This window comes from Megascapheus bottae, chromosome 17, assembly GCF_031878675.1.
Source record: "Megascapheus bottae isolate mThoBot1 chromosome 17, mThoBot2.hap1, whole genome shotgun sequence".
Lineage (NCBI taxonomy): Eukaryota > Metazoa > Chordata > Mammalia > Rodentia > Geomyidae > Megascapheus > Megascapheus bottae.
Genome location: NC_143525.1, coordinates 43,571,135 through 43,586,952, shown reverse-complemented (window position 1 = coordinate 43,586,952; position 15,818 = coordinate 43,571,135). Strand labels below are relative to the sequence as shown.

The window sequence follows — 15,818 nt, the reverse complement described above, 5'->3', positions numbered from 1 at the left end:
GTTCAAAGCCAGCCCAGGCACTGAAAAGTCCATGAGACTCTTATCTCCAATTAATCACTAGAAATCCAGAAGTGGCACTGTGACTCAAGGAGTAGGGAGGATGGTAGCCTTGAGCTGAAGAACCCAGGGACAACACCCAGGCCCACACCTGTGGCTCACACCTGTAATCCTAGCTACTAAGGAGGCTGAGATCTGAGGATCATGGTTCAAACCAGCCCAGGCACAAAAGTCTATGAGACTCTTATCTCCAATTAACCACCAGAAAACAGGAAGTGGAGCTGTGGCTCAAGTAGTAGTGTGGTAGAGCTGAAGAGCTCAGGGATGGTGCCCAGACCTAGAGTTCAAGCCTCAGGTGAAAACACAAGTATGGCCTTTAACAGAAGTACAAAGACAACCTGTCAAAAACCTCAATTTAATTGTCACCCATAATATATGTATACTAAATTGTTCAATAGCCCCAATGTGTATATATAAACCTAATATCTACCACCCCATGGCATATGTATTAGATAAATTATGGTAAACTCATACAAAAACTATTGCCTTTTTACTTTTTTGGCCAGTCCTGGGACTTGAACTCAAGGCCTGGGCACTGTACTTGAACACTTTTTGCTCAAGGCTAGTACTCTAGCACTTGAAACATAGCACTACTTCCAGCTTTTTTGTGTATGTGGTACCAAGGAATCGAACTCAGGGCTTCATACATGCTAGGTAAGTAGGTAAGCACTCTGCCCTAGGCCATGGTCCCAGCCCCAAAACTATATAGCCTTTTATATAGCCCTTTTTTTTTTATATATATGTTGATGTTATGCTCTCTAAAAATATTAAGTAGGAAAAAATGGAATTGAATATGTATAGAATGATTAAGTTCAAGTTGGCTTTTTAAAGAATAGTCATTCATAAATTATAGCAAATAGTGGTTTTCTAAATACTCACAGAATAAGGGTCGGGAGTTTTGCCTAGTGGTAGAGTGCTTGCCTAGCATGCACAAAGACCCGAGTTTAATTCCTCAGTGCTACATACATAGAAAAAAAGCTAAAAATGGTGCTACAGCTCAAGTGGTAGAGCTCTAGCCTTAAGTCCAATGAAAGTGCTCAGGCTCTGAGTTCAAAACCCAGGACTGGCCAAAAAAAAAAAGGTAAATTCTCACAAGAGTTAAGTAGCCAGAATGACAGAACTTCTCTCTTCTTTCATAATTTTCTTAATTTTGAATCTTTTAATTAAGTACATTACTTTGTTTCTTTCTTTCAGCTTTTTTTTTTAACTGTGTATGTGGTATGGAGGAATCAAACCCGGGTCTTTGTGCAAGTTGGGTGAGCACTCTCCCACTAGGCCATGCTCCCAGCCACTTTTGTCTCTATTTCTCTTTTTTTGTCAATCATGGGGCTTGAATTTAGGGTCTGGGCACTGTCCCTAAGCTTTTTCACTCACAGTTAGCACTCTACCACTTTAAGCCACAGCTCCATTTTCGGTTTTCTGGTAATTGATTGGAGATAAGAGTCTTACAGACTTTATCCTGCCCAGGTTGGCTTTGATCAATGATCTTCAGATGCCAGACCCTGAGTAGCTAGGATTACAGGTGTGAGCCACCTGCACCCAGTCTAGCACCTACTTTCTAAAAATTCTTTATACTGGGTCAACTTCTCTATCTTCAGTTTTATTAATTTTTTTTCTGTATATGTGGTACTGAGGAATCAGACTCAGGGCTTTGTGCATGCTATGTGAGCACACCTGGCCCAAGTTTTATTTTTTGTTTAAACAAAATTACTATGGAGAGAAACAAGGAAGAGGTGACACTGTCCAAAAAGAAATGTACCCATTACCTGATTTATATAACTGTAACCCCTCTGTGCATCATCTTTATAATAACAAGAAAACACAAAAAAATTTTTTTAAAAAGTAATGATGGAATAGGTGTTAGAAAACTTGGATTCTGATACCTCTTTTCTTGCTGATTCTTTTACTAACTGGGCATACTTCAGAGCCCTTACAGGGCCTTGAAAAGTAGCTAACCCAGAAGCTGTTAAAGAATTCCTTCTGATTCACTGACTATACCATGGCTAAGGTTTCTTCCAGCTCTAAATCCCTGTGATTCTATTACCCAGACAGTGGAGATATGTCAATTACCTTTCCCACTCAGTCTGCTATCATCTCACTTTAATAATATAATACTCATCATGTCTTCATTCCAAGAATCTTCCATATAGTTCTGAAAGCTGAAGAATCTTTACAACTTATGACTGTAAACTAACAAGACTCATTTTAATTATAATCAGGTACTTTGTATCTAAAATTCTTTTTGAATTGTCATTTCTAGTTGTTGTCAAAATTTCTTCTTAACGGAAGCAAAAATTAACTTTTAATAGATAAGTACACAGTTTGTAGTGTGAGGGCACTTTAATAAAAGAAACAGTGAATAAGAACACATGTGCCTTCAGATCAAGCCAAAAAATCAGCAAGTTTACACTTTAAGGGCACTCAGAATGACAGCCCTGCACAAGCTGATAGCAAAACCAGAACAGCTCATCCACTTTAGCAGTGTAACACAACCCTGAGGGGAGTCTGTCAATTGAAGTGTTATCACACTTTAAACTCTTTTCACTCAAACTGCCAGTTATCTATTTGTCATTCAGCTTTGGTGATTCAGCCACAACAAACTTAGACACCTATGGTGACTTTGTAATTGACCCTCATTACAATACCAAATTACTCAGTGGCCTTGGGAACAAGAAAAACAACGTTCAGTTCCCCGACAAGGTAAGCATGCAAAGGCAGAATTAGGACAAGCATCACTAATATTCAAAAATAAAATACTAATTCATTTTAGACAAGTAAAAACATCTGGAAATTAAAGTTTATTCGATTACTTTACTTTCACATGGCTCATACGGGGAGCAAAAATTACCATTTAAGACTATAAACAACACTGCAGGATTCTAGAAGATTGTATACTGAAGCCTGATAGTCTAATTTTATATATCAATCTTAAACAGCTTAATTGCTTTTATCAATGTATGTATTTTTTAATGAATAAAAAATATGACAAGAAGCTAGACAACCATGATTCACCCCTGTAATCCTAGCTACACAGGAAGCTAAGACGTAGGGATTCTAGTTTGAAGACAGCTTGGGCAAGAAAGTCCTTGAGATTCTCATCTGCAATTAATCTGCAAATAGAGCTGGAAGGAGTGCTGAGGCTCAAGTGATAGAGCACTAGCTATGAGCAAAAAACCTCAGGGGCAGTGTCCAGGCCCTGAGTTCAAAATGTGGGAGCATGCACAAGCACGCTCGCACACACGCGCACGTACACGTACATACATACACATACACACACACACACACAGAACATGACAGTGCTAGCAAATCACTGACACAAAATATAGCCAAAACCAGTAAATATTTCATAAATTCAGATGAGTTAGCCACAAAGTCTACTAAAACATGAAAACTGTAGTTTTGCCATGGAGAGAATTTTTCCTTCTTCATTTTTTCCCACTTGACTTTTCAATATGTTCATCTCTCCCTGGTGGGAACTTTTAAAATAGAGACAATTTCATAATTCTTTGATTAACTAGAAAAACTTTAAATGGGGGGCTGCGATGTAGCTCAGTGGCAAAGGGCTTGCTTAGCAAGTATAATGTCCTAGGTTTGATCCCCAGTACCAAAAAAAAAGTCTCAGGTCCTTTGGGGCCAGGAGTTTGGTCTAGTGGTAGAGTGCTTGCCTTGCATACACGAAGCCCGAGTTTGACTCCTTGGTACCACATACACAGAAAAGCCAGAAATGGTGCTGTGGCTCAAATAGTAGAGCACTAACCTTGAGGAAAGCCCAAGGACAGTGATCAGGCCCTGAGATAAAGGCCAGAAAACTTACATGGAAATAAATATGAAAATAGAATTTCAACAGTGACTTTTGATTCCACAATTTTGAATTCTCATCCCGGGCTCTGAACAAGTCAGTTTCCACTAGAATCTCTTACTACTTAAGACTTTATATTCTCTTTTATACTATATTGTATTTAAGTACCTTCCAAAACTGAATACTCCCAAATAAAGCTTGAGTAGATTCTCATCTAATAAAAAAGTGCTAAGAGAACCATAATAAAATCATTGTTTCCCATTATATGATAGCAGGTGATCCGTCAATGCAGTGACTGTTAAGCCATTATCTTTTCTACAGAATCAACTTGGATAAAATACCAAGTAAAAAAAAAATTTTTTAATCTTTCAAAATAACCAGTAAAATACCATTGGTCATATACTGGTAGGTCAATGATATCTAAGCTAATTTCACACTTAAAACTTCAGTTTTAGAGCAGATAGTTATAGCAGAATACAGACTCCTAAAATAATACTATCCTAAACAGTATATAAAAATTATATCTTTGGTTTACTAAGACTTCTGTATTTCTACTTATCTTCATACTATTCTAATTCCCCTGGAAATTTTTAAAATCATCTGAGACACCTTTTTAGTGTTATTACTAGTCTAATGTAACTTTCCACAATTTTATTACTACATATTAATTATCTAGTAGAGAGGGTTTACTGTGATAATTTTATTTATGCATATGCTAATATAATTTTTAAGAGAACTTTGTAATACTCAGAATTTGAAGACATTGTCATAATTCTCCAAAACATTTACAAAATGTTCTTAAAGAGACAGTCTAAATAAGCAATCTTCTTTTGAAGTTTTAAACACATAAATTTGTTGATTAGATCTAACTAGACTATATCACCAAAAATATCTTTATCTTTTTGTTTGACATCATCCATATTTGACAATTTCAGGTAGAGGAATAACAAAAAGATAACATAAAAACCTATCATTTTAAACTTGATGAAAGACTTTATGGTAAACTGCTTTTCAAAAATTATCAACTGTAACAATTTGATTTTCATAAACTGACTTATCACTAGAATTGTACATCAAAAACATTAAGCAATATCAATCTCTTCAGCCTTTTTTTTTTCTCTAAAACAAAATAACTTTACTCACATTTTTTCCATCTAGTAATTCCATGCACTTTTCATTTCTGTTGAAGTTGCCAACTACTTCAGGATGGATACAAGTATGATCTCTGCTGGAGAGAATAGTCATAGGGACTCCTGAGTACGCCGTCCTCCGGAGCTCTCTAGTAATCTGAGCAATCTGTTTGTGTGTGCGTGTCCCAAAATATATTTTGGGTCTCTTGGATTTCCCCCCATGGTCCTTCTTAATGGTATCTGAAGAATCTTCATTGTTTCTTTGTTTAGGAGAACAGCAGCACCTGGAACAGTGACCAGGACGCTGCAAGAGAGGGAAAAAAAACAACAACACTAATGTTTGGACTACTATACAAGATGTTACCAAACCTCTCATGGAATCAGATCCTGTAAGCAATGAATCACCGTGATCAATGATTGCCACTGAAAACTACAAATCCCACTACAAATTAGTCTTCTTTCAATGGCTATAAAATGATGTTCTCATATTTACAGTCTTTTTAACATACCCTCTTTCTAATTCCAATTATTGTAAATACATCTTAACCTTTCTCGTTCATATACATTGGAAGATCATTTTAGTTTTTCTCAGGTTTCATGTGAACTTGTAGTTTTGCTCAGAGATGGCATAGTTCTTCAAATGCTCTCTAATACATCCAAAATTTTTAAAGGATTCTAAATACAGTTTACCAAAAAACAGGAATGCCAAATTGAATTTCAATTATAACTAAAACATGAAATAAAAAAATTCTCTAGCAAAGATATGAAAATAAATGCAAAGTATTAATATGTTAATGGCATAAGTAGGTTGCTTATATAAAACAAGTTTACTTGAAACCAGATTACCTACAGTGAAATACAAAGCCATTAGTAGAATTATACCAGATAGCTTTTCACTCGTAATTCCAGTTCACAACTGAAATAGTTACATAAATGTCTCCTTAAACATATCACCTAAACATGAGGAACAGTCTAACAGTTACCTGATTTTTATCTCCTGCCTGCAAACTCTTACAAATTTTTTTAAGTTTAATGCTATTAGATTATTAGAACTCAGATTCTCACAACTACTCCGTTCAAAGCTTCAATTCCCATATTATGAGATAGAATGAAGCTTCCTTTAAGAGAAATAGCCTGAAAGTCACTGATAGAGTAAAAAAAAAAAAAAAAAAAGTAAAAAGCCCACTATTTTAAAATAATTTGTACTGAAAGTCTTACTTTATTAGAACAAATACTCTTCTCACTAAAGTTTCATGGATTTTTTTTTAATCAGTAAGATTAGTGCCATAAACAAATGCTAAGTCATTGCGTGTTACACCACAATACTGGAGATCAAGCTGTCTTTTAGCCTCAACTTGGTGGAAAAGCAAGTTCAAATTACTCCCGGTCTCACTCAACCTTGTCTGCCATTAAATATTACAATACATGATAGAATGGATGTAAATGTGACCCTTCTGGAGCTGTCACTCACTGGGATAAAAGGCTCACTGATGTGCCAAATAAACAAGTCAGTCAAAGCAGATAAAGTTACGGCCATGCTGGAATTGTTACATTCCCCTCTCAGGTTGCCAGTAACAGCAGATTTCATTACAGAGTGCTGCCACATTAAATAGCCAGTTCCAAATATCCTGCCTCCTATATTGAATAATTACTTATTCACTGAAAGGATAAAAAGAGGAGTTATGAATGGGGCTCTTGTCAACAAGAAGGCAGGAAACAGCTGACATGTGGTTTATGTTACATATGTTGCAATATCTAACAACTTATGGTCACAGAGAAAATGGAATGCAAATTATATCATGATATTTTGACTGAATCTCTTTTGTTCTTTGAAATGGCGACATTAAATAATTAACATACTAAGAAAATTAAAGTAACTGTAGGTAATAGAACCAGATTTTTCGTACCTTTCTATTTATTTATTCAGTTATACCATTTCTTTTCCTATGACACTGTTAAATTCACTTGAATATTAGACTACTAGGGTCTATTACATAATTTCGTGCTAGCTGGATACATTATATATCCAAGCATAAAAGTAATCCATTAAAGTAGGTGTTCCTCAAGACCTGGAATACCTTTGGGAAGTAACAGTTTTCAACATTAATTTTCACTTAACATTTACCATTATTACTTTTTAATCCACTTGTGTTGTGATCAGAAGAATCAAATAAAGGAATATGCACTATCAATTAACTCCATTATGAATCTTACAAGACCTGCATACCTAAACATATTTTACATAATTACTTCCAAAAAAGGGATGCTATATACAGTTTTACAACTTACTGTTTTATAACCAAACTTTCCAAAAAAATTTAAATGGACCAATTTGACTTTACTAATAACCTTAAAAGGTTATAGACTCTAGTATACTATATTAACAAAAGCAAAAGATTTGAGCACTAGTTTCAACAAGCTTTCATCACTTGAAAACTCTACTAGATACTTCAAATTTGTCAATTATACCACATTGTAGAATATTATAAATCATGAATAATTTCATAGTAAACATGCAAAGTGGTCTAATTATTACATTTGTGAATTCAAAGTAGACCCCTCAAAAAGAAGGCTTTCAATGGGGTAATTATAAGAAATTAAAGGTTGTTTTCTTTTCATTATTAAAGACTCATTTCTTCATGATCTATTTAAGTTCGCATTTAAAGGATCTGGTACTGTCATATTTAAAGATGTCAATACTCTGGTCAATACTCCTCAGATTGTATAAATGATATGCCTTTTTAAAGATGTCTATAGAATTGAAGCTTTGAAAAGCATCTAAAAATAAAAGATAACTCCCTGTACCCAAATCAGGTTTTTCTTTCAAAAGGATGTTTTCCTTTTCCTCTTAATATTGACAAAAACGTTACTAGGAAACAAGAAGATAAACGAAATAGTCACTCTCGTCTAACATAATTGCAGGTCAATAGGTAGAACGCACCAGGGCTCCCAAATGGCTGTGAACTCTGTGGTCTGTAAATGGTTACAGAAGGAAATTCTCTAAGAGATGGCTACTCCACAGCTACAAACTGTCTGGAGTTCTGTACTTCAACCAAGGGCAAGAAATTCAGCAATATGAATGACAACTAAAGTATATCATTTAAAAAGAAACACAAGGGACACATGAGGATCTGAGAGCTGTAATATTTCAAGATGTTGAAGTCAATTGTTTAATAACACATTGCAAATTTACAAAACTTAACTCAACAGCCAGAGATTTTTTAAAAAATGTATTTTTTTCTAAACTTCTATTTCCTTTCTTGTAGAAATACATCTAGATTCTCTTTAAAAGGATGAAGAAAGGGCCGGGAGTTTGGCCTAGTGGTTAAAGTGCTTGCCTAGCATGCATGAAGACCCGGGTTCGATTCCTTGGTACCACATACATAGAAAAAAGCTGGAAGTGGTGCTGATGCTCAAGTGGTAGAGCTCTAGCCTTGAGAAAGTCCAAGGACAGTGCTCAGGCCCTGAGCTCAAGCCCAGGACTGGCAAAAAAAAAAAAAAAAAAAAGGATGAAGAAAAATCTTCCCATTCTGATGATCCCAGTGAAAACCCAGGAGCCTGTACCCCTCTTTTTTTTTTTCATAAATTGGACAACAGGGAGAATAAGTGCAATGAATAATAATCACTGCTGGATGGGGCTGGGAGTTTGGCCTAGTGGTAGAGTGCTTGCCTAGCATGCACGAAAACCTGGGTTCAATTCCTCGGTACCACATACGTAGAAAAAAAGCCAGAAATGGTGCTGAGGCTCAAGTGGTAGAGCGCTGGCCTTGAGAAAGTCCAAGGAGAGTGCTCAGGCCCTGAGCTCAAGCCCAGGACTGGCCAAAAAAAAAAAAAATCACTGCTGGACTTTTCCTCTGGTAGCTTCAGATTCATTTAGACTTTGTAAGATGACTGCAGTTAATGGGCTGTCAGTTGAATATTCCTTTAAAGTATTCCTTACCTTCATCTGCTAGTTTTCTAGATTTATCTTGATGTCATCCTTTCCTCAGTGATTGCTGATGCTACATTGCATTTTAATGACACATTTCTTTAATTTTATTCATTCTATCCTCACAATGGCTCTTCAATGGGGAATAAAATAGAATTTGATGATATCCAAAAAAAAAAAAAAGGATGAAGAACTGGCCTTTCAGGATGAAATCTTCTGTCGAGTTCCTGCTACAACTCCTTTCACAAAGCTGTAACTAAAAATCCTAACAGTACGATATGTCAACTAAGTAACAGAACTGTTCCCACACTTTCCCTCAGTATGCCCAAATATGTAAAAAATAAATGAGCGTGGCAATTAAACATTTTTAGAAATACAAAATGATAAAGATACAGAAATCAATTTCCTTTTTTTCTATTTTTTATTGTGATTAATAGAAGGGTTACATTATATTCACCAAATAAAAGGTGCATAACTTGACAGAATTATTGTGTCAATCTGAGCATGAGGGGAGGCTTCTAAAAGAAGCTAAAAGGAATTCTAAGAACAATTAAATCCTAAAAGTACGATAAAAGGGTATGTTTAATATACAAAATAAGTATGGAAAAAGACAGAAAGGAAAAGAAACTGATCTGAAGAAAAAAGTCAATGAAACTGTAATTTGTATGTATTTTCAATAACTTTTTATGTGTGTGGGTATGGTCTCTCCAACTACACAGCAAATATTTTAAGCACAGAAACTCTCACATTGCATGATATTCCATACTTATGAATAACTTACATTGGTCTTGGAAACTTTTTTTTTTAACCTTTTTTTTTTTTTTGGCCAGTCCTGGGCTTGGGCCCAGGGCCTGAGCACTGTCCTTAGACTTCCTCAAGAATTCTACCACTTGAGCCTCAGCACCACTTCCGGCTTTTTTTCTATGTATGTGGTACCGAGGAATTGAACCCAGGTTTTCGTGCATGCTAGGCAAGCACTCTACCACTAGGCCAAACTCCTGGCCCCGGTCCTGGAAACTTTTGACTACATTTCTTTCAATCAACTATTGTATCCATATATCAAACGTTTTTTAATCTAAGAAGAGCTTAAGTGTGTCCTATTCAAAGTGCTTTAAGTATTTTTTAAAGTACTTGAAAAACAAAAGATTAAAAAGGCCAGGATAATTTAATACTTTTTTGATACTCAGAAGAAAAGTTATCTTATGCTACTATCTGAGCTACTTCAGTTATGTGTGACAAGTACGTATTCTGACATGTTCATTATTAATAACTACCATTTATTAAGGATGGTCCTGTGTGAAGCACTTTACATGCACTCTCATTTCACTCATCCATTCAAGAAACAGAATCCCTGACTGATCCACCCAAGAAGACAATGACAAGGGTTACTCCATCTCTCTGATGAAGTACTTCTCTTTGAGATTTTCCTGCAAAGTGTAGCTAGGGGGGTTTATTAACACTAATTTTGCTAATGAACCAAGGAATTAAGTTTGTTCCAAGTGCATTATTTTCTGAATGTCATTACAAAATATCCTAAGGGTAAGCTACAAACTCTGGCCAATAAAAATTACTTTAACTCATTAGTTGATATTTTAATCAAGCAATTTTTAACAAAATACATGTTATATTCCAGAAGGGAAAAACAACAAAAAACTTTCAATTAAGAGACTCTTTACAACAATGGCTGGCATTCATTTTTCATAAAGGATCAGAAAAATAAATTCTTTAGCCATTTTGACCACAATAGCACTCAGACTCTTGGGATTATAAGGTATTTGTTACAAAGGAGCTTTTAAGAAAATAAAGCAAATTTACCAAGTTGTTCTAGGGCCGGGAGTTTGGCCTAGTGGGAGAGTGCTTGTTTAGCATTCACGAAGACCCAGGTTCCATACCTCGGTATTACATACATAGACAAAGCCAGAGATGATGCTGAGGCTCAAGTGATAAGAGCCTTGAAAAAGCCTGGGCCCTAAGTTCAAGACCTTGGACTGGCCCAAAACAAAACAAAACCCATAAACCCTGTAAGTAGGGAATTAGGAATTACACTGTGGTAGATAAAGAGGTAAAGATTGTGGTGAACAATATTTCTGAACAATGCTAGAAATTCTTCTGATCATTGCTAACTTACAGAAAAACTTTCAATTTAACCACCCTCACTTAGGGTTTCCAACCTGACAACTTCTTATATTTAGGCAGTGAATGGTTGCAGAGTTTAGGATAACCCAGAAAATGTAACAACAATTTGTGTCTATTTCTAGAAAGTGAATATATTACTGTTATCCAATGCTCAAAGGGAATTAGGATTGATCTGAGTAAGAGCTTTATTCCAGTTTTGTCTGCTTCTATAATGGGAATCAAATAAACTTTCTTTACAACTTGAGTAGAGACATTTGGAGAAAAGGATAGAGCAGGGGTTTGAACTCAGAGCCTGTGTTTGCTAAACATGCCCTCTTCTACAAATGAAATAGACAATGTGACAGTGGAAAGAAGGTAATTTCATAAAGGTCCATCCATGCTTCTAAAGTCATCTCAAATTTAATGTTGGTTAGTTGCCTAATGTTAACATAAGACTAAAATACTTTAAACAGTTCATTATTATGTGAACTAATTAATCTATTTTACAGATGAAAAAGTAACCTAAAAGAATTCTTCAAGTTACTCCAAAATCCATAGTAAATTTGTGGAGAAGCTGAAATTCATAACTTTAACTCTGCAAACAAAGCTTTGACAGGATAAATTCATCTATAATTTGACAAAAGAATCAAAAGCAAATCATTGTCCTTTATTTTTAATTTCAAAAAAAAATGTGCAGATGAAGATCTACTGCTAAAGGGCTCATGAAAATAGCAATTACTACAATCTTTCAACTTTATCAACCATTTGCTATTGTCCAAGCCATCTACCAGGCACACTGAATGCGTGTTGTGCAAAATCTCATAAAAGCACACACTTCAGTAAGATAGCAAAAGTAACATAACCATACCTTTTCAACTATTCTTTTTAAAAAAAAAATATTCAAACAGTAGCACTCCACTGCCAGTTTCATGATTAAACTGCACAAAGCAGCTGTTTATCCACTCGCAGCAACCAGCAGATGAACCTGATTCAATATTTATCACAGGCATTCACAGCTCACTGCTAACCAAGCAAACGTTTTAATTAAGTTGGAACTTGCTTCAAAGAGCTCATTCAAGATGTCAATCAGCAGGTATGGGATCAGATACAGTGTCAGGTGAGAGTGTGTAATACAAATCCACAACTTTCTTCATCCCATTGCTGTAAATTAGTCTGCTCTAAAGTTCAGACTCTGATTGTAACAGACTGCCAGTCTCCTGGAATGTGTAACTGAAGTCACTCAAATTCTATTGTGAAGGTTGTAAGCAATATGTTAAACTGCAATGGGCTCGCACATTAAGACAGATCCTTTTCACGGTTGTTTTTTGATACCATAAGTGTTTGTTACCCTACTCTCCACTTACTGTTTACTTTCTTACCTGTATTTTCTTGCCTCATGTAAATGGGAATTCCTCAACAGAGTTGCCTAGTTTCTGAAACATCTGTGTTTCAGTAGAATTAAAAAAGATCAAATTGGGAGAATTTAATTTATGTTAAAAAAATCTTTTACAATAAGAATTTCCAGTTCAACAAATATTATCCATAAAGATGAATACTTGCTGTAATGCAAACATTCTCCTAGAGCTTTACATGGACGAGCACATAGCAATGAGTCTTGAGAAAACCAGCTTCATGACAAATACCTTGCTGGAGTATTGGGATTTGAAGTCAGAGCTTCGAGCTTTCTAGGCAGACTCACTACCATGAGCCACACCTCCAGTCCCTTTTAAAAATAAGCATACAGAAATAACCTGAAAAATTTGTTTTAAAAAAAGGGGGGTAGGCAGAAATGAAGATTAGGATGCCATTGGGCTTGATGACCCACATCCGAGCTACATAGCAATGAAAAAAAGAAAAACTGTCCCTTAGAGAATATAAATACAAATGAAATATTAAAAAAAAAAACAAAACAAAAAAAAACTGAGGATTGCAGTTCAAAACCAGCCCAGGCAAAAAAGTCCTTGTAAGACTCTCATCCCCAATTACCACTCAAAAACTGGGAGTAGAACCAATAACTTAAAGTGGCAGAGCACTAGCCTTGAGCCAAAGAACTCAGGAACAGTGCCCTGGCCATGAGTTCAAGCCCCAGAACTGGTACACAAGCAAACAAACAAATACACTATTATTTAAAAAAAAAAAATCACGGGGCTGGGAGTTTGACTTAGTGGTAGAGTGCTTGCCTACCATGCACGAAGACCCTGGTTCGATTCCTCATTATCACATACATAGAAAAAGCCGGAAGTGATGCTGTGGCTGAAGTGGCAGAGCTCTAGCCTTGAGAAAGCCCAAGGTCAGTACTCAGGCCCTGAGTTCAAGCCCCAGGACTAGCAAAAAAAAAAAAATCACCCTTGTGCCTGGTACTAGTGGCTCATGCCCAGAATCATGCCTAGCTACTCAAGAGGCTGAGATCTGAGGACTGTGGTCAGAAGCTAGCCAGGGTAGGAATGTCTGTTAGATTCCAGTTAACTACTGGATAGACTGCTAGCCTTACAGAAGCTCAGGGACAGTGCCCAGGTCCTGAGTTTAAGTCCCAGGACTAACAAACAAACAAACAAAAAAAACACTATTTTTTTTTTTTTGCCAGTCCTAGGCCTTGAACTCAAGGCCTTGGCACTGTCCTTGGGCTTTCTCAAGGCTAAAGCTTTACCACTTGAGCCACAGCACCATTTCTGGCTTTTTTTTTCTATGTATGCGGTACCTAGGAATCGAACTCAGTTCTTCATGCATGCTAGGCAAGCACTCTACTACTAAGCTAAACTCCTGGCCCCAAAACACTAATTTTTTTTGTCAGGTACTAGTGGTTCATGCTAGTAATTCTAGCTACTCAGGGAGGCTGAGATCGGAGGATCAGTTTCAAGCCACACTGGGCAAGTCAGTCTGTAAGACTCACCTTCAATTAACCACAAGAAAACTGGAAGTGGTACTGCGGCTTAAAGTGGTAGTGTGCTAGCAAGAGTTCAGAGACAGCTCTACAGCCTCTAGTCCTGAGTTCCAGTTCTATGACTAACAAAAAAATCCCTACTTTTCAATCAAGTATTTAACACCTATAATCCTAATTACTTGGCATTAAATTGGAAGGAGTGTGCTTTGAGGCCAGCCCAGGACAAAATGTTCACAAGATCCCATCTCAACAAATAAAAAGCTGAGCACATTGGCACATGCCTGTCATCCCAGCACTCCACTAATGTAAATATATAACGGAGCCCAGGCTGTTCTGGAAAAGGAAAAAAAAAAATCACTGAAGTAAAAAGGGCAGAGCCAGGTACTCAGGAAGCTGATAGCAGAGATAGTACTCAAACCGGCCCAAGCACAATCAATGTTCATGAGACTCCTGTCCAACTAACTGCCAAAAAGCTGGAAGCTGTGGCTCAGTGGTAAAGGGCTAGTCTTGAGCAAAAATGATCAGCACAATACCCAGGCCTTGAGCTCAAACCCCAAGACCGCCATCCAAAATAAAGGTGTGGCTTAAGTGGTAAAGCACCTTCCTAGTAAGTACAAGATCCTGAGTTCAAACCCTGTATCTCCCCCTCAGGGAGATACAAACTATTGGACATTAAATGAGTCACACATTCTTGATAATTCAGTGGTAAGAACTAACAGATTTTAAATTCTAATAGAGTGGGAATAAACAGTTCCAGATATACAGAAAAGTAGGCAAATGACAACTATTTGCATCAAGAAAAAAAAAATCATAGTTTGAGGGAAAAACTGGAATGTTTTAAGTGATATTTACAGAATTATAATAACATCAATACAAAATATTGGAAGCAGGCTGGGAATGTGGCCTAGTGGTAGAGTGCTCGCCTAGCATGCACGAAGCCCTGGGTTCGATTCCTTGGTATCACATACACAGAAAAAGCGGGAAGTGGTGCTGTGGCTCAAGCGGCAGAGGGCTAGCCTTGAACAAAAATGCTCAAGAACAGTGCCCAGGCTGAGATTTAAGGATCAAGCTCTGAAGCCAACCCAGGCAGGGAAGTCTGTGACATACTTATCTCCAATTAACGAGCAAAAGGATCAAGGTCTGGGCCGGGAGTTTGGCCTAAAGGTAGCGTGCTTGCCTGGGTTCGATTCCTCAGTACCACATACATAGAAAAAAGCCGGTGGTGCTGAGGCTCAAGTGGTAGAGCTCTAACCTTGAGAAAGTCCAAGGACAGTGCTCAAGCCCTGAGCTCAAACCCAGGACTGGCAAAAAAAAAAGGATCAAGGTCTGAAGCCAACCCAGGCAGGTAAGTCTGTGACATATTTATCTCCAATTAACGAGCAAAAAGCTGGAAAAGTTAACGAGTAAAAAGCTTGAGCTGTGGCTCAAGTGGAAGAGCCCTAGCCTTGAACAAAAAAAACTCAGACAGGACCTAGGCCGAGTTTACTCCCAGTGGCCACTCCCTGCCTCCCACAAAGGATGTGAGAGGTTTTTGTTTTGGGTTAAGCTATATAGGCTTCTTTGGCTCTTGGCATATACATATACATTTTGAAAAAATAAAAATTTAGAGGAAAACAAAAGTCCAGGAACAGATCCAAGTATATATACCAACTCAGAATATAATCGCAAAACTTCAAACAAAAAAAATTATTCTTTCAGTGACTCTTGGATAACTGACCATCTTTTTAGACAAATAGACAGCGAGAGTCTGATCTCATATGTAGGATATTATGAAAAATAAATCCCATAAATAAAAGTTACATGAAAAAACAAACTACAAGACTTATGAAAATCTGTTGTAAATTTGTAGATAAGGATGTAGAAATAATCTCTTGAGTCTGTGTTGTTTATTTCTGGAAAGCAGAAGGG

At 36.7% G+C, this 15,818-nt stretch overlaps 1 protein-coding gene across 1 annotated transcript in view; it reads right to left on the bottom strand.

Moving 5' to 3' along the window:
- The window catches only part of Brip1 (BRCA1 interacting DNA helicase 1), an 86,261-nt gene that overhangs the window by 51,094 nt on the left and 19,349 nt on the right, over positions 1–15,818 (bottom strand). The window contains 1 exon segment of the mRNA XM_090351753.1: positions 5,000–5,290. Coding sequence (XP_090207879.1) covers positions 5,000–5,290 — 291 coding nt within the window.